This window comes from Trachurus trachurus (assembly GCF_905171665.1).
Source record: "Trachurus trachurus genome assembly, chromosome: 5".
Taxonomy (NCBI): Eukaryota; Metazoa; Chordata; class Actinopteri; order Carangiformes; family Carangidae; genus Trachurus; species Trachurus trachurus.
Genome location: NC_139896.1, coordinates 1,183,353 through 1,203,335, shown reverse-complemented (window position 1 = coordinate 1,203,335; position 19,983 = coordinate 1,183,353). Strand labels below are relative to the sequence as shown.

At 40.8% G+C, this 19,983-nt stretch overlaps 1 protein-coding gene across 1 annotated transcript in view; it reads right to left on the bottom strand.

Moving 5' to 3' along the window:
- Positions 1-7,967: 7,967 nt before the first annotated feature.
- rad18 (RAD18 E3 ubiquitin protein ligase) overlaps positions 7,968-19,983 on the bottom strand; it is a gene marked incomplete at its 3' end in the record, with an annotated part of 55,299 nt that continues 43,283 nt past the window's right edge. The window contains exons 10-13 of the mRNA XM_083971193.1: positions 17,121-17,255; positions 14,869-14,998; positions 10,275-10,319; positions 7,968-8,073 (exon numbers count right to left, since the gene is read on the bottom strand). Coding sequence (XP_083827319.1) covers positions 7,968-8,073; positions 10,275-10,319; positions 14,869-14,998; positions 17,121-17,255 — 416 coding nt within the window. The remainder of the gene's footprint in view (positions 8,074-10,274; positions 10,320-14,868; positions 14,999-17,120; positions 17,256-19,983) is intronic.

Genomic DNA, 19,983 nt, shown 5'->3' with positions numbered 1-19,983 from the left:
GGAGGTCTATGAAACATCTGGAGGTCTCTGAAACATCTGGAGGTCTCTGAAACATCTTGAATCTCTGAAACATCTTGAATCTCTGAAACACCTTGGAAACATCTGGAGGTCTCTGAAACATCTGGAGATCTCTGAAACATCTGGAGGTCTCTGAAACCTCTGAAACATCTGGAGGTCAATGAAACATCTGGAGGTCTCTGAAACCTCTTGAATCTCTGAAACATATTGGAAACCTCTGGAATTTGCTGAAACATCTGGAGGAGCAGCAGTGACTCTTAGACTGGAGGAAGTTGATGAATAGATTTTATTCTGAAGTTTGACAGTCGGACTAAATTCCACTAATTCTCAGCACTTCAGACTAAAGTGTTGCTCTAACCCTCTTGATAAATTCGGCCGCTGGACTAAATGTGACGGTGAGTTCAGGGTCCGTCTCCAGAGTCAGAGAACTCAGTCACGGCCAAAGTCATCAGAGAGAAGCAGCCGAGGCTCCGTCCAACTAAACAACAGACGAAGCAACGGGAATGTAAACCGCTGCTGTTTATCATGGACACAGAGAGAGTCTGAGGGGGGGTTAACTACAGAGTCAAAGTTTCAGCTTTCCTATTGTGTCTCTGAGTCAGTGAACTCATCGTTGTTTCACCTGAGCCAGAAAACTGAACAACAACTTAATCTGAATATTTCATCCTAAATGAATTAACGATTGTGCAACGAGAGGGAAACTGATCCCATCACCGCTTCTACACAACGAAGTGTGATGTCATAACACAACACACTGCCCGGGCTCGGATCGAACTAAACTACAGGTCAGAGCCTCCCATTGGATAATAATCACTGCTGGATGATGATGTTTCATCTGGAAACAACTTCTTTAACTCTAACTAATGCAGTCTCATGTCAGAGACTCATCCTGTGGTGGTGGAGAAGATGTTCATCTGTTTCAGAAGAGTCACATTATAAAACATCTGAGGAGACGACTGAGACTAGAACTGGGTTCAGAACTGTCCAACACATTATTATTAAAGACTGGAAGGAGAGTGGGGAACCATCATGTGGTCCAATGTGACCACAGAGTCCAGACCTGAACCCACTGAGAGTCTCTGAAACCTGGGCCCTGTTTTCATATGTTTTTCTGTATATGTGAGTGATGGATAATACTTTTATTGAGGTGGCTGCAGTATTGAGCCGGGCAGGCAGCCTGCAGCCCAGCTAACGCTCTACCACGGGGCAAGTGGCTTCGTCAGAGTTTGCCCTAAAAACTGGCATTTTTTTCACACTGACAGGCTCAGATAATTACAATGAGTGTCCGACAACACACTAGAAAGGAGAAATTAACGTAATAGTCTCAACCTTTAGCTGGAGGTCGCTGTTTGTTGTGATCTGTGTCCAAATCTCGCCACGCCAGAAATCTCGTTCGCGATAACTCGCGGCAAAACACCGGTGGTGAATACTGTTACCTGACTGAGGTGAAGAGAGACGACCGGAGCATTTCCAAATTGTGGCAACAAAATGTTGAGCTGCTCTTAGTGCAGCTTTCACGGACTAACTTACTTCGACACGGACACGCTGAAGTTCTGGCTAGCTGTGCTACAAATGGATGCTGACACTCCTGTCGGTGCACTGCGCCGTGCCGACCACTTTGACCGGGATGACTACTGTCAGTCAAAGAAGAGACGCGCTAAAGGTAGAGACATACTACGTTCATTTCTCCTTTCTAGTTTGTTGTGGGACAGTCATTGTAGGAAAAAACTGAAGTTTCCCTTTAATGCAACTCTGGACAGAAATAGCCTAAATGTTGTGACATTGGAGAAGTTTATTGAAACGATGCCACAGTGAATGTGTGATGTAATCAAAGCTACAGGCGCTCCAAGTGCATGTACATATATAACCATAAACAGCCTTTCCATAATATTCCTGGCATGCCTGAGGTGTTGCAGCAGCAGGAAGTCTGTTTGACCCGGAGCAGCATCACGACGCGTTCACACGTGTAATCTGAGTGTTTAAGATAAAGTCATTAATTAGGTAAATAAAGACGTTTCCTCCGTGCGCCGAGCTCGACGAGCTGATCTGAGATCTGAGGCGTGGCTGCACTGACCTCATGGTCACGGTCTGATTCTGGTCCAACATCAACATGTGGAGCTGAATGTTCTTGTTTGTGTATTTTTTGTGGTTTTTTTTGTCCCGGTCCTTGAACTCAGCATGGTGAGTATTGTTCTCTGAAGCAGGAAGTCTCTCTGAGTCCATCACGGTCACCGAGGACCTCAGAGACAATTAAAGTCTTATCATCTGACCAATAACACGTTCCTCACAGTTTCCACAACAAACTGCAGCTCTGCCTGTTTAGGGGCGGGGCTTAAACGGTGACATCTGATTGGCCCTCCCAGTGGTCATTGTCTTGTGGTAACGTCAGTCACTGTGAAAAGCTCTTCACCACTGCTATGTTCACTCTACAGAGCTGTAAGCACTAACTTCTGACTGAAGCTCTTCATCAACTCTGTGCAGCAAACATCCCATAATAGTTCTGTCTGCTAAATAAAGAAAATGGTGTAAGATTGTTATTAGGTTCTTTAGGTTTAGGTTTATTTATTAAGCACACATTTATATTCGATGGTGCACGAGGGAACAAAGCCGATTGGCTCGTACATAAGTTCCTCCCCTGTCACTAATTACAATAAAACAACTTTCTATGGCTAACAAATAAACATAGAGAAAAAAGGAGATAAAGTGCGTAGATAATCAACACTATATGAATATATAGAGCTGAATAGCAGCCTAAAGAACAGATAGGCAACAATGGGTTGTACAATCCCCAGCGGGCAACATGCAATATCCTTTTTGTGGACTAATGTTTCTATATTTTGAGCTTTTATACTTATATCTCATGTGATGTTTTTATAGGTTTTATGTTTTGTATCTATTCTGTCTTGTATGTGTTGTGTGGTACCACAGCGGAGCAGCAACGTGAATTTCGTTGAATTCTTTTTTTTCAATGACAATAAAGGCAATCTAATCTAATCTAATGTAATGTAATCTAATCTAATCTAAAATGAGCAAAAATTAGGAGATAGAGAACAAAGTGATCAGTAACAAATAGAGACAATGGAAATAAGGTGCCAAAAATTAGACTTTGTTTTGTGTTGTCCATGGTCAATGTTCTGACTGTGATTGGAACTTTACAATAAAGTTTTGAAAAAGGTGCTCTAAGGTGCCAAAAATTCATAAATTTAAATCATAAAAAAAGACAGAGTAAGAATGTGGGATATGGAGAGAGCGGGAAATTCAAGAAAAGTTAAGATGCTTGTTCTGGTTATTCTGAATACACACTGACTGTTACACAAAACACTGAGATGTTCATGGTTCAGAGTTGAGCTCTAACTGCTGGGTAGAATATAAGAATATAATCTATGTTCATTGTGAGAATGTATTCTGTTGCTTATTCTGCTTTTTGTTCATAACTTAAGAGTTGATTATTGATTGATAATAATCTTAATGTCGACACTGACAGTGGAAAATGAAAAGGTCACAGGCATCACAGACATTAATGCTGCCAATAAAAGCAAGATGAAGACATACTGGAAACAGTGTGTAGCTGTACAATATTAAAGGGACAACGAGAAGTTTTTTTTAAAATTTTTTTATTTAACCTTTATTTAACCAGGCAGAATCAATTAAGAACAAGTTCTTATTTACAATGATGGCCTGACAAGAGGCATAAGCTTCTTGAGGGGGAGGGGGAGGGGGGCTGTGAGGGAGAAAAGACAGGTTAAAAGACAATAGCAAATATGCACAACACTACAAACATTCAGCAGAAAACAAGGCATAAAAGTTAATAAGAAGGATATTCAGCATAAAAAGACAAGATTTTTACAAGCATAAAGAGTAAATAGCCAAGGTTTTTACAGACATTACAGGATTCTTTAGAGAGCCTAAAGTTTGTATCTGGTTCTAAAAGAGCCTCATATTAATGTGGATGAATCGACGTTACCACTTGTTAATGGTCCATTTTCAATAAATATATCGTTTTGTCTTTATAGTTATTTTGTTATTATTAGTGTTCGACTTGCCCAGTATTTCCTACTTTCGGATAAGTGGACGCTGGGATTGGAATAACGCCACCGAATCAGTGTTTATGGTCGAAACTACAACGGTATCTGATCGTCTTCCAACTTCTGACTTTCATTCTTGATCAATGAAAACATTCTTGGCAAATGTTTTCTCTTTCGTCCGTCTTGTGCCGGTCCAAGAACTGCCAGTTTTCTATCAGTATTTCTGTTATAAATAAATCCTGCACTCACTCTATAGTTTTGATGCTGCTGGAGTTAGAAAATATTTCACTATAAGATTAAAAATGCAGCAGACAGAAGACGACTGAGAGTCTGAGGAGGCTTCGTCACGTTTCTATCTGGACTGACTCAACCTGCAGATCCCAGAGCAGTCGGTCCCTGGTCGTTCTGTCTCCAGCTGTGACAGATGTTATTCTGCAGGTACAAACTCAACAGACACGTTGGAGAGAGAAATGGAAACTGTCCCAGTTCCAGCGGTGACCTCATCAAACCGAAGGTCAAACAGCTTCATCAGTTTTCACTCTGATAAACTCAGTTACTCTCAGTTTAGAATATAAAGTCTAAACTCCTTACTTAAAGGGATAGTTCAACATTTAGTCAAATTGGCCCATCACCATAATCCCTATAGTCATAGCAGTAGGTTCGTTACCTTTAATTGTTGGTGCAAGCTGTTTTTAGAACGGCGGAGCAGAGCCGTGAGCTGCTCAGAGCTACGCTACGGAGGCTCATTATGGGATTTCTTGGTTCCCCTCATTAAAAACTCATCAAATACACAATCCAACAATTCCACAACGCTCTGGTGGACAAGTTGTGAGCTGCACATTCACCACACTATGAGATAATAACACAACGTTACCACACAGAGTTGTTTTAGGGGGAAATACAGAGACTGTTGATGAAAAACTGTCCCTGAAGGCAACGTGCATCAGTGGTTTTGCATGAATTTCCCTCTAAAACAACTCTGTGTGGTAACGTTGTGTTATTATCTCATAGCGTGGTGAATGTGCAGCTCACAACTTGTCCACCAGAGCGTTGTGGAGTTGTTGGATTGTGTATTTGATGAGTTTGATGAGGGAAACCAAGAAATCCCATAATGAGCCTCCGTAGCGTAGCTCTGAGCAGCTCACGGCCCTTTAACAAACCGAAGAAGAACTGAGACAGAGGGAAAGGAAAACTCCCCAGGTGAACACACACATCTCTTCAAATCCTTAAACACACGCTCAAAGTCTCTGAGCAAATGGAAATTTAAACCCCGGAGGGAAATCTGATATTTTCCTGTTACCGGGGGCAACCCTCCAGCTGGCCTCTGGGTGATTCCTGGTTCAAGTGAATTAGTCGTCGTCCAGAGAGCGGCTTTAGGCTGGAAAAAGAATTCCCTGCTGAAGCTGATGAGTTAATGACTGATCTGTTCAACACAGAGGAGCCACGAGGGAATGACTGATTTATCTTTATGTGTAAATATGTTGACTGAGATTTAATGTTCAAGAGATTTACAAGGCTGTTCCTGAGATGATTCCATCTTATTTATCATCCCTTTTAATCTTGACCAACAGGGCCGACAGTCTCCGCTCTCAGGACTTTTGTCATTTTACTGTTCCTAAGGTGAAAACAGAAATGAGGAAGAAAGCTTTTAGATTCTCTGCTCCACACATGTACTGCAAAAACTCTACATCTCACCAAGAATATTTGTCTTATTTCTAGTCAAAAACAAATCTCCTTCAAATAAGACTCATCACATTAAAAGCAGCTTGTTTTTAGACACTTTTTACTTCTTTCAAGCAGATTTTCACTTGAAATAAGTAGAAAAATCTGATGGTTGAGCAAGTTTTTCTTTCTTATTACAAACACAAAAAACTTACTTTCACTGGCAGATTTTTCTACTTATTTCAAGTGAAAATTAGTTTGAAACAAGTGAAAATGATCTAAAAACAAGTTAATTTTTAAGTGATGAGTCTTATTTTAAGTGGAAAGAGATTAGTTTTGACTAGAAATGAGACATTTTGACAAAAAATAAGACAAATAATCTTGGAAAGATTCAGAGTTTTTGCAGTGTGGAGCTCAAACTCCAAAGTCTGGTTGGTTTCTCTGAATGTGTTCAAGTCCATGACAAAGTCAAATCACACCCAGGCTTCAGGACTGCAAATGTTTGACTATAGTCTTATAAAATAAAAAAATATTTTAACTAATTTTGAAAATTCAATTGTTATTTGTATTCAATTTGTTTGTTTCTTTTTTGTTTATGATTAGTTGAAACTTTATGTGCTGCCATTCTTGGCTCTTGGATCTCAATGGGACAAACCTGGTTAAATAAAGGTTAAAACAAAACAGTGATGTCACCAAGTGTCTCACTGGTTTAGACACAGCCCCCCCCCCCCCCCCCCCCCCCCCTCCCCCCATGTGTTTCACAAGCAGCTGCCTGATTGAATTAAAATGACCCCGGTGTCTTTTCTTTCAAAGAAAACAACCAATCCTAAAAAAAAAAATGGACAGAGTTGACGTGCGCTTTGAAATAAATTACAGATGACAGCAGGACCCTAAGCCTAACCCTCCCATGAGCCTTTGCTCCGAGTCCGAGTCGCCCGGACAACAACAACAGCAACAACGGCCCAGACGTGAAGGAGGAGGTGAGAGGTCGGACACACAGACGGAGGAAAAACAAGAAGCATCAGATAGAAAACAGCTGAATCTGTTTAACAACTGGAAACTGAAACATCAAGACAATTAAATAAAGTCTTGATTGTTGATGCAGGGTTTATACAGGAATCTTGAAGTTAATTCTAACACCTTTTTTAAGACTTTTTCAAGACCTTCTCAACATGTTTCAACACCTCACTTCACGCCACTTCAAGCTGTAACCATTTACATCAGTGACACTTTTACAGTTCTAGTTTGTGATAAAGACTATAGACCACTATGATACAACAGAATTCAAAATAGGCTGGAATAATAAATCAAAGGCAAAAAACAAACGACACATGGCATAAAATGAATAAATTCACACACTTTCACAATGTTTTTTAGGACTCAAACTCTTAGACAGCTAATTCAGAAAAAATACCTTCAAAATGTAAGACTTTATAAAGTTGTGAAAATAATTTAATACTTTTTAAGGGTCTTAAAGCAGAAGTGAGTGATATATTTGTGTTAATATAAGTCTTAATTAGTTGTATCTTCCGACAGCAATCACTTACATAGAGTGTTTGGACTGAAACACGGGTCTGTCAGTCACTCTGCTCTGCTCTGAGCCCAGGAGAAAACTTTCCTTGTATCCTACAACCTTTATCCAATGAGGAGAGAGAACGGCATGCAGGGCTGTGTGTGCAGCCAAGGAACGCCGTGAATGTGGTGACGTAGCGACGAGGACTGTTATGGTGCGTTCAAGGAAACTCGTATTTTTCTGACTGTGAAGTGGTACCAGTTCGATCTGGTACGAGTTCACGGGTCGGAAGTTACGAGTGGCCGTTATAGTGACTTTCACCGGTAAAACAGGTCGGAAAAACACGAGTGGGTTGCCTGGAACGCTACAAAGTCGTAAGTTGTGACTTGAAGCTGTAATTTACGATTTCAAAAGCCTGCCTGGAACGCAGCATTAGCCAAAACCACCGGATCACTCACTTCTGCTTTAATTTTCCCAAAATTGATTTATCACCTTTAAATACTTTTCAAGACCCCACGGATACCCTGTGATGAGGTCACTGATGACGTCACAGACCACAGGACGACTCAACACGTTAAAAATACTGAAGATTTATTATTCACAGTACGACACAAAGTGCAACTGGAGAAACATTTCAAAATGAGGTATTTATTTGTTCCTTTATATAAAAAAAACTAAATAATAAAACTTAAAACTCAGTCAAAGTCCTTTTACAGATAAACTCTCTCTCTCTCTTTCTCTCTCTGTCGTCATGTTTTCCGTTTCCGTTTCCCTGGATACGGCCACGGTGACGTCGTCTCGTCTCTGGAGCTGGACGCCGTCGTCTGGACCGACGCCGTCGTCTGGACCGACGCTCTGTCAAACAACAAATCACAAAGTTTTATTTACATCCAACTTCTATTACAACAGTGATGTCATCAAACATGTTTAAAGTCTTGGATAAGATGATGCTTCTTCCAACTCCACTTCACATGTTAGTCTCACGATTACGATTTACGAATTACAAAACTTTATTAAATGGATTTTTTTTTGGGGGGGGGGGGTTAAATATTGTGCAATGTGCATTTGTTCGCCTCTTTTACATACAGAGAGTCCAGGTTTTGAAAAGGGTTTAAGTTCACTTTATAATGGAGTATGTTCATTTCTAGGCTCCTACAGTATTTGTGCAGATAAATGTTAAAAATGCTAAAGACTAAAAATCGAGAGAATCAGCAATATCGTAGAATCACAATTTAAATCGAATCAACATCCAAAAAATCGTAGAAGAATCGAATCGGGAGAAAAGCAGATTGTCCCAGCCCTAATTACGATTATGATTACGAAAACTTTATTAATGGTTTTTATGAATTTATGGAAATTCCTCTTTGGTTTCACAGGGAAACTCAGGGAAACCCTCAGCAAAGGAAGAAAAAAAAAAAGATTTATTGGTTTGTTGTTTGCTGTTGTCTGAACTATTTGATGAAGAATTAGAAGACTGTGGCCTCTGGGTCAGAGGTCCAGATGTTGCTGCTACTGGACTGAGACTGAAACTATCAACATTGTGTCATGTTTGTGATGGAGGAGGAGGAGGAGGAGGAGGAGGAGGAGCTAAAACCTCTGGACCTCACAGCCAGAGAGGGGGTGTGTGTGTGTGTGTGTGTGTGTGACTGTTTTACTAAAAGCTGCAACAAACGGACTGAGAACACTAGGGCTAACCCAAAAAAAATCGAAGCTTCGAAGCTTCATTTGTTGCCGTGGTAATCGATCTTTAAGTCCGTGATCGATTGTTTTTTTTTTCTTCCTTATTTCCTGTTTGACATCGGTTCTCATCGGCAACTGTTACATTAAAATGAGGAGGCGACTTGGCATCCTGGAAACCTGCCTGATGTTGGAGATATGCAGTGTTTGTTTGACATTACTTTCATTATTTCCGCTACGACCCCCCCCCCTCCCCCCCGGTCAGACGTTACGGTCGCCGCCTCCATTTAAACTGTCAAACTGAAATTCATAGTAACTAAGTTCAGTGCAGCAGGTCGACCTGTTACTGCACATCGCCGTCCAACCAGCTGAGTTAAACCTGCAGCTGGAAACCGTCACTTTAACTCTGTTGATAACTCCCAGCAGCTCAGTGACTGAAGCCGTTCACCAGTTTGTGTAACAGATTATTAGCAGGAGGTAAATCCATGAGACCGGTCTCAGTCTCTTCATCCAGACACGGAGCAGCAGCATCATCACCTTCAGTCTGACGCATCAATAACAACAACCTCATTCACAGACAGTTACAACAGACAAACAGAGAAACAGAGCGAGTCGTCGTGATGCAAAGGAAGAGAAACAGATCATCTCTGCAGCTGTGAAGAAAAACAGAGAAAAACACAGAGCTCTGAGATCTCAGATATCTGGTTTAAACCAAAGCTCAGAACTTGTTGCCAATTGAAAAATGTATATTGTTCAGAACCCGATGTGACTTTGCCATTGGATCGATCCAAGAGATCTTTATGTGGCCAGTTGAGGGCTGGATTCTCCCTCTGGCAGTAGAAGTAGGAAGGTTTAACTCAGTACCTGAGGAGGGAAGACTATGCACATTATGTAATTTAAATGTAATCGAGGATGAACTGCATTCTGTGTTTCATTGTCCGTTATATGACGAAGCCAGAACAGGAAGTTTGTGTTTCAGAAAATGCAAAATGTGAAGCCTGAGTTGTTTTGGGCTGATGATGATGATGATGATGAGGTAAAGTTGGGATGGTTCTTTACTAGAGCTACTTTCATAAAAAGTGCCTGGTCAAAAAGAAAAAGTGAATTATTGATGTGAATTCCATGTGGTTTCTGTTTTGTCGGTGCTCTGATGATTTTATTGTCTTGTAAGCCCTTATAGGCCGGGCGCCTTAATTGGTGCATGACACTTAAATAAATATAAATTCATATCAGAGTCGGGATTCAAGAGGCCCTGACGGCTGGAAACCTGCAGTGAAGTCATTTCTGTGACAGACTGTGATGAAGACCAGGAGTAGAAAGCCCAGTTTACAACATGTAGATCACATGAGTGAGTCAGAGACTTCAGGGTTTTTACTCACTCGTGGTTTCTGACGGGTTCTGGACCGAAGATGTCTGAGATGGAGCTGTGAAGAGAGAGAAAGACACATCAAGGTTCAAGATCCAAGAAGTTCATTTCATCATTCAGTGCAGAGACCAGCTGGGTACAACAGGAATTATTGTGCAGAGTCCCTGAGGAGTCAGACTTCAAGTTAAAAAGAGTTTTAAAAGAATAAGTCGAGGCAAAAAAAAGATAAAGAAAACTTCAATAAAAAACATTAAAGAATAAAACACAGAAACGCTGCCAAAACATAATATATACACAGAAATGTAAATATGTATGTACGGTCCATTAAAGGGCAACAGTGAAGTCTGTAGTGTAAGAACTGGATTATTTTGACTGAACTGATCAGCTCAGATTTATTATTTAGTCCTGAAGGAAAAGTGATTTGCAGCAGATAAAAGACTGAATCTACGTTACCACTTATTAATGGTCCATTTAGATAAATATATCGTTTTTGTCTTTATAGTTATTGTGATATTATTATTATTAGTGGTCGACTCGTCCAGCATTTCCTAGTATCCTGGTTTCCCGGACGCTGCCTCATGGGAATAACGCGGCCAGATCGCTAGTTGGCATCGTTTATGGTCGGAACTACGACGGAATCTGATCGTCTTCCAACGTCCGACCTTCAATGAAAACATTCTTGGTAAATGTTTTCGCTTTCGTCCGTCTTGCGTTGGTCCAAGAATTTCACCGTGCACGCAGAGGCTCATGGGAAATGTAGTGAAAACACTTAGCTTTCCAAAACTCCTTGTAGATACTTTAAAGGGTTAGTTCTGTAAATGCAGAGTCTGCTTGATGAAAAACTGTCCCTGAAGGCAACGTGCATCAGAGGTTTTACATAAATTTCCCTCTAAAACAACTCTGTGTGGTAACGTTGTGTTATTATCTCATAGCGTGGTGAATGTGCAGCTCACAACTTGTCCACCAGAGCGTTGTGGAGTTGTTGGATTGTGTATTTGATGAGTTTGATGAGAGAAACTAAAGAAATCCCATAATGAGCCTCCGTAGCGTAGCTCTGAGCAGCTCACGGCTCTGCTCCGCCGTTCTAAAAATAGCTTGCACCGACAATTAAAGGTAACGAACCTACTGCTATGACTATAGGGGTTATGACCAGACACTTTACTGTATTTCTATTATTCCTTCACTTATGATGAGTTACAATAAAACTTCCGCTTCAGGAGTTGAATTTTAAATCGTATTGTTTCAGAGTGAGAAGAAGTCGTTTCATCGCTGACATTTGAAACAACAGGTGATGGATGTGAATCAGCAGCAACGTTTCTCCACTAGAGATGGATTTACTTCTCCTCCTCTGTCCTACAGCTTCTCTCTCTCTCTCTCTGCAGCTCTGAATAAAAAGACTTCACACTTCACTTCACACCGACGGCTGCTGCGTCCTGACTGGAGGAATCCATCTCTCTGTTGTGGTTTCTGTGTGACATGTTGAGGTCGTTTTAATCATTAATGCTCATTTTGTAATTTCATTTGCATATTAAAAGTCGTGCCCATGTCACAGTGGTGGTTTGACTTTCAACTGCAGAGAGAACAATTAAAAAACAACCACAACATCAAAAGAAAAAGAGGGAAATTAAATCCACACCACATGATGTGACCGGCTGAGATATTCTTCATTTTAACATTAAATGGTCTCAAACTCAATAAAATGTGATTTAATTCCAAACAACAATATAAAAAGCAAAATATTTCTAATCTCAGAGAAAACAGCTGGACTCATTAGGACTCAGTGGTTCAATATTCTGCAGATGGCAAAAAGCTACAGAAGTAAAATAAGTTTTGTTGAGTTTGTTGTATAGCTGGTGCAGTGTTGAAGCTGCTCGGTCTGAACTCAGACTGACGCTCTCTGTGTGTTGAGCTCTGTGACGTCATCAACACTCATCAGAGGTACAGAGAGAGTCTAGACATCAACCAAACAACCTCTGCATCAAAAACTGTAAATAAACTGTAAATAAACTGTACTATTGAGCTGCACTTTCAGATTCTGCACCTATTAAATATTAAAGAGGAGGCTCCCAGATGCTTGAGCTTTACACCGCCGACTTGTATAATCAGAACAGACATGTCCTTCCTGACAGCTGAGAATGTGACTGTCAGGTTTGGTCCCTATTTATGTATTGTGTTATCATGTTCAAAAGAGGCGCCTCTTATGGTTTTTTCTATGTATTATAACGGTTTGTATAGCCTGAATCTCTATTGGAGAACATAAGATGTATGAGGGTTTTTTTTTATATTATTCTACTACTGAATGGTGTGATTGGTATGAACGAACACGAATGAATGAACAACTGGTGTGTGTGTGTGAGATCACATGACCATGACATGGGACTTGGCTTTAAATGGCGTCTCTACCCATTCATTTTCATATGTAACATCTGAAGAAGAGCCTGTGCACTCGAAACGTCACGTAAATAAATCTATTTAATTTGCATTGGAGCTCTTTTTTCTTGGTGTTGCAGACTTTTTTCATCTTTAGGAGAGACAACAACCTGATCTGACACAACACCAGAGGGAGAATCCGATCGGACGTGCACAAAAAAACAAACGTGTTGCATCCAATGTGTACAAAAGCAAAATATGCTACATCTGCTGCCTTTGCCTTATACAGCGGGGAAAATAAGTATTGAACACGTCAACATTTTTCTCAGAAAATATATTTCTAATAGAGCTATTGACATGAAATTTTCACCAGATGTCGGCATCAACCCAAGTAATGCACACATACAAAGAAATCTGAACATTAATGTTCATAAATTAAGTTATGTGTAATAAAGTGAAATGACACAGGGAATAAGTATTGAACACATGAAGAAAAGGAGGGGCAAAAAGGTATGGAAAGCCAAGAAAGCAGCTGGAGTTTGTCAATATTTAGAATGTAATCCTGTCTCCTATCAGTGCAAAGTAATATCTGCTGGTTTAGTCCTGATTGATGCCTTTTAAAAAGGTTTCTCACCACCAAGGTGTCAGACAATAAGAATTGCATGATGGGCAATGGCAAAGAGCTGTCTAAGAGCTGTCTAAAGACCTACGCAACCAAAGATATCAGACAGAAGAGTCAAAACAATAATCAGAAGGGTTCCCTAACAGTCCAGGACACTGGTGGAGAGCTTCAGAAAGATCTGGGATCAGCAGGTACAGTTGTTTCATAGAAAACAATAAGTAATGCACTCAACTGCCATGCAAACACACCAAGCAAGACATGGAGGCCATGGCGGTTGAGTGCATTACTTATTGTTTTCTCTGAAACAACTGTACCTGCTGATCCCAGATCTTTCTGAAGCTCTCCACCAGTGTCCTGGACTGTTAGGGAACCCTTCTGATTATTGTTTTGACTCTTCTGTCTGAAATCTTTGGTTGCGTAGGTCTTTAGACAGCTCTTAGACAGCTCTTTGCCATTGCCCATCATGCAATTCTTATTGTCTGACACCTTGGTGGTGAGAAACCTTTTTAAAAGGCATCAATCAGGACTAAACCAGCAGATATTACTTTGCACTGATAGGAGACAGGATTACATTCTAAATATTGACAAACTCCAGCTGCTTTCTTGGCTTTCCATACCTTTTTGCCCCTCCTTTTCTTCATGTGTTCAATACTTATTCCCTGTGTCATTTCACTTTATTACACATAACTTAATTTATGGACATTAATGTTCGGATTTCTTTGTATGTGTGCATTACTTGGGTTGATGCCGACATCTGGTGAAAATGTCATGTCAATAGCTCTATTAGAAATATATTTTCTGAGAAAAATGTTGACGCGTTCAATACTTATTTTCCCCGCTGTATACTCAAGGAATCCCCTGTTTTTAGGTAAAACAGCTGATTGTATTTACTGTACAAAAGAGGAAACGTGTTTTCTTTGTGTTAATCACAGGAAACTGTTTGTCTCTGTCATTTCCTATATGTTTAATGCAGTAACTTCAGACGATGCTACAATAATAACTGACATTAAAGGGACAACGAGGAGTTTCTATTTGGTTATAAAAAGTCTGATATTAATGTGGATGAATCTCCGTTACCACTTGTTAATGGTCCATTTTAGATAAATCTATGGTTTTGTCTCTATGGTTATTTTGTTATTATTAGTGGTGGTGGAAATGCTGGGCGAGCCGACCAGCGTTTCTTTACTTTCGGTTTCGTGGCGAGTCATGAGAATAACGCCGCCGAATCTCCGTTTATGGTGGGAACTACGACGGTATGTGATCGTCTTCCAACCTCTGACTTTAATTCTTGATGAATGAAAACATGAGTCTGTCTTGCACCGGTCAAAGAATTTCACGGTGCGGAGGCTCATAAATGTAGTGGGAAAACACTTCGCTTTAACAAAACTCCTGGTTGTCCCTTTAACTGGAGTTTATGAGAAATCGTTCAGATCATTACGAAGCAGCTTGAAGTCATAAACCAGCGTCTCTTCATCAGCTGCAGTTTCTTTTATCGGAGGGAAACACTCGGCTTCTTATCTGGGATCGTCATCGTCACTGGGAAATTACAAAAAGTAGTCCAAAAGGGCCTTTTTGTCTTCTCTCTGTGTGTGTGTGTGTGTGTGTGTGTGTGTACCTGCTGATGGACACGTCGCTGTACGTGGGACTGGGCGACAGCTTCATCCGTCTTGATAACAGCTCCTCGTCGCTGCCTCCGTCTTCTGTCTTCACCACGGAGACGAGGAGCTTTGGTTCTGCAGCCGCATCTGAAGGGAGAAAAAATATATATAATATAATATATAATATACGTATATATATATTATATATCAGTGTGTCAGACACCCGCGGTGGATCCATCAGAGCAGTGACGACCTGTCAGAACGGGCGTGCATACAGAGTGAGCTGCTGACATCGTCTCCACATGTTTCTAATATTGGAAACGTTTTAACACGGTTACATTTGCTCAGCTGATAGAAACAGAACATTTTGATGAGCTTCAGTGAAAACATATTTAAAACGTGTCAGTGAATGTGTCGGGGCCTGAGGAGCTGTGACAGGTGAGAATCTAAAAACCTGTAGGATGAATTTCCTCTGGGATCAATAAATAAAGTCTGTCAGACTGCAGCTCAGTGTTTTAGTCTTTGGCTGGTTTCTACTGAAACGACTAAAACACAACTCACACACTCTCCTCCAGCTGCAGAAGCCCCGACCAGTCGATCACAGAGTGCATCAGAGTTCCTCTCTGTTTCTAACAATAACTATCGAGAGTTAAACAGGGAAACTAACAGAGTTGAGTTCAAGAGTTCAAGAGAATTTATTTGTCACATACAATAATACAAGATCATTGCAGTGAAATGATACGTGCATTATACTCCAGTGACTGTGCAATTAAGAACAAAACAAGAAACATGACAAGACAGCAACATTGTTTGATGAAACTATCACAGTCAGAAGAAAAGCTGCTGCATTTTAGGAACTAGACGTCACTTTACTTCTGACTTTCCTACTGCACTCGGTGATCGACACAAGAATCAAACCTGCTAATTTTAAAACCTTTTTTTCCCCCAGGAAGTCCAAAAAATGGATCCTAAAGCCCTATTCGCACGGGATTAGTATTACCTGGGGACATCTGGTGATTTGTAAATTCCCCCCCCACGTCTGTGTTTCTTGCGGTGCATTCACACGGGATAAGTGAAGTCTGTATTTTACTCTAATTTACTGACATTAAGGCTCCGATATGACGTCAAAGCTGCACGTGGTAACATCTGCTGCTGTCACATCCATGTGCGAAGCAAATGTAAATAAAATGTCAAAGCAGCAAGGTGACTTTGCAACAGTGCAGTTGTCACAATAACGGGCCGTCGTGGCATCTGTATTAAAAAGCCGCATGTCAATATCCTCCGAAATTTCGCGAGACGACGTGGCCGTAGCCGCCGTGATATGACGACCCCGCCCACACTGAAGAGGAACTGTGAAGTAGGGATGGGCATTTTGAATAATTTTCTAACCGAGTATCCTAACCTGGTGTTACCCGGGTAACCGAATACTGTAATAAAAAATAAAATGACATCATGTCCGACGGACAGAGCTCAGCCGGTGCATAAATGCTCTCTGTCCGTCAGACAGTCACATCACTGACACACAGCGTCGTCAGACTAAACATCAGCTGGATAATAAGAGTAGAGATGGAGTTGAAGATGCACATACGGGGCAGATGAGCATCTTTATGCCGCGGCTGCCTCGGAGGAGAAAACCTTTTTTCTTTTCTTTTTTTTTTAAAATCATTAGCGGTGCTTATTTATTAGTCCACACTAAATGTCGGTGCCTTCAGTCCTCTCTGCCTCGCATCGTTTCAGGAAATAACTGGGAAGGTTTCAGAATGTTTGTAAACTGAAAGAATATTTTCTACCAGACTTGATGACACCTGTCGTCTCCGAGGGAACCACCACAGATTATTGTAAAAGGTTTGAAAGTCCGAGGCTCGATCCAAAAACACTTTTACACAGCAGAAAATCACGTTACTTGATCCGAAACTGTTTAACACGACAAAAAGCCGAACCACGGCATGATGATGTAGTTTGATCCGACACTAGACTGTTGCTCTAACGTGACGTTTTTTTAATCCTAGGTTAACCAGATAATAAATTCATAACCGGATAGCAGATCGCCTCCTCGGGTACTCGGGTAACCGTCTACATCCCTACTGTGAAGAACTCAGCTGTGATGGAAAAGGACCTAAAGCGAGTCGAGTGGAGCTGTAACTGTGTAGTTGATCCTCAGAGACTTCACCTCATCGTCTTCTCTGAGCTGCTTTAACCCGGTCACAGCTGTGGCTCGGTGGAACAACAGAGTTTAAATGGACTCTTGTTATCTAAACCAGTGTTGTACCTTTAGAGGGCGTCTTGTCTACATCCGCTCCCTCCGCGCCGACTTCCTGTTTGACACGCGGCGTCGGCCTGCTGGTCTGCAGGCGACCTTTGACCTGGGCGATGAGGCGGGAGAAGTCGCTGCTGTGCTGCTTCCCTGTGGAGAGACAGAGGAGACAGGTGAGACAAGGAGCTGAACACAAAGCTACATCTCATCACTAACCACGTTTCCATCCACCTGTTGATCCCATTATCTGAAGATCGATAAAAGATATTAAAGGGATACGCCAACATATTTTTTTCGTGTCTTGCCTCACTCCCGAGTCCATGACCAGCAGATAGACACCATCCTTCCAGTGTTTGAGCTAAGCTAATTAGTGACTTTAGGTGGAGGCAGGCTAACACTACCTATACACTTCCAGTGTTTGAGCTAAGCTAATTAGTGACTTTAGGTGGAGGCAGGCTAACACTACCTATACACTTCCAGTGTTTGAGCTAAGCTAATTAGTGACTTTAGGTGGAGGCAGGCTAACACTACCTATACACTTCCAGTGTTTGAGCTAAGCTAATTACGGCGATACGGCTCTATCTCCCTTGTTACTGCACGCACAGTGGAAAGGATGGTGTCTATCTGCTGGTCATGGACTCAGGAGTGAGGCAAGACACGGAAAAAAAATGTTTTGGCGTATCCCTTAAATGTGAATAACACTGGTTCCAGTGTGTTTCCATCTCAGACCTTTAAATCCAATAAAAAGCCGTGAGTAATGACGTCTTGTGCTGTTTCCATCAGAATTTGTCACATTAACTTTGTATCGATCAAGAGAAAATCTGATGAGATCGACCGTATTAACTTTTTATCGATATTCATCATATTTAATCTAATTTTACTGTTTCTTTAGTGCGTTTTTAATTCCATATTGCTTAACGTGTTGATGGAAACATGGTTCCTGACTGCATGTTGTCTGGGAAACGGTGCATTAATATTCATGGTAAACAACAACACAGACTCATTTTTCTTTGTGAGTCTCCAAAATCTCTCCGATGAAAAACAGATTAATATTTTGACTCGAGACGACGACGAGGAGTTCCGACCTTGAGAGGTTGAATATATTTGGGAAGAAGACAAGGTTTTATTCATGAGTGTGAGTGTTTGTAGAGAGAGAGGAACCCACAGCTGTTAGACCGACCGACCGGCGGAGGAGGAAATGGGAAGTTTGGCCCTGGTCCAAAACTAAAAATCAACACATTCATCTTCTTTCCTCAGAGATACGGAGCATCTGCACGTCACTGACATTAATAGAGTGTTTTGAATCAGCTGAAGACTTTATCATTGTGGCTAAACAGAGCTGAAGCTGTTGCTGCTTCTGGTCACCAACAGTTACAGAGCTGGAAAAAGGGATTTGCCCCCGTCCAGATTTCACTGCACTGCAAAAACTCAAAATCTTACCAAGAATATTTGTCTTATTTCTAGTCAAAACAAACTCATTCTACTTAAAATAAGACTCATCACATTAAAAAGTAGCTTGTTTTTAGACACTTTTTACATCTTTCAAGCAGATTTTCACTTAAAATAATCTGATAGTGGAGCAAGTTTTTCTTTCTTATTACAATCACAAAACAACTTGCTTTCACTGGCAGATTTTTCTACTTATTTCAAGTGAAAATGTGTTTGAAACAAGTGAAAATGATCGAAAAACAAGTTAATTTTTAGGTGATGAGTCTTATTTTAAGTGAAAAGAGATTAGTTTTGACTAGAAATAAGACAAATATTCTTGGAAAGATTTTGAGTTTTTGCAGTGTGGTTCCCTGGAGTCCCAAAGCTTTAGAAATGCCTTGTAACACTTTCCAGACTGGTAGATGACATTGATTTAGTTTTTGTTTGCTCTTTTCATCTTTTCTTGACTTTGTTGAGGTCGCAGCGTGATGTGTTGCTGTTTGAGATCTCTCAGCCTCCCTCACTTTGTCACACAGGTTCTATTGATCCAACTGGTCTGGGTGTGGAGACTGAAACTGAACTCAGCTTTCCAAAAAAATATGGTTCATCATCACAGTTAGTTCAGCTTATTTTGCCTTAAAGGGATAGTTCAACATTTTGTCAAACTGGCCGATTGCCATAATCCCTATAGTCATAGCAGTAGGTTCGTTACCTTTATTACACAATCCAACAACACAACGTTACCACACAGAGTTGTTTTAGAGGGAAATTCATGCAAAACCACTGATGCACGTTGCCTTCAGGGACAGTTTTTCATCAACAGTCTCTGTATTTCCCTCTAAAACAACTCTGTGTGGTAACGTTGTGTTATTATCTCATAGCGTGGTGAATGTGCAGTTCACAACTTGTCCACCAGAGCGTTGTGGAGTTGTTGGATTGTGTATTTGATGAGTTTGATGAGGGAAACCAAGTAATCCCATAATGAGCCTCCGTAGCGTAGCTCTGAGCAGCTCACGGCTCTGCTCCGCCGTTCTAAAAATAGCTTGCACCGACAATTAAAGGTAACGAACCTACTGCTATGACTATAGGGATTATGGCAATGGGCCAGTTTGCCAAAATGTTGAACTATCCCTTTAATAAATTAAATCATCATTTAAAAACTGCATTTTATATTTACTTGCATTGTCTTTGTCCAATATCACAATTTGTTTAGTTGATCTAAAACATTAAAGTGTGACAAATATGCAAAAGAAATGAGGAAGAGGACAAATCCTTTTTCCACAGCTCTGTACTACGTCACCTCGAGGTTTAAACGATGACAGTTTGTCTGGAGAAACCATGACGACAGATCCACGTGTTGTTAAATATCTAATATCAACACTTTCCACGGTTCCAACATGCACATGTGGAAAACCTACTAAATGTAATATTATGTACTTTTTCCAGTTGG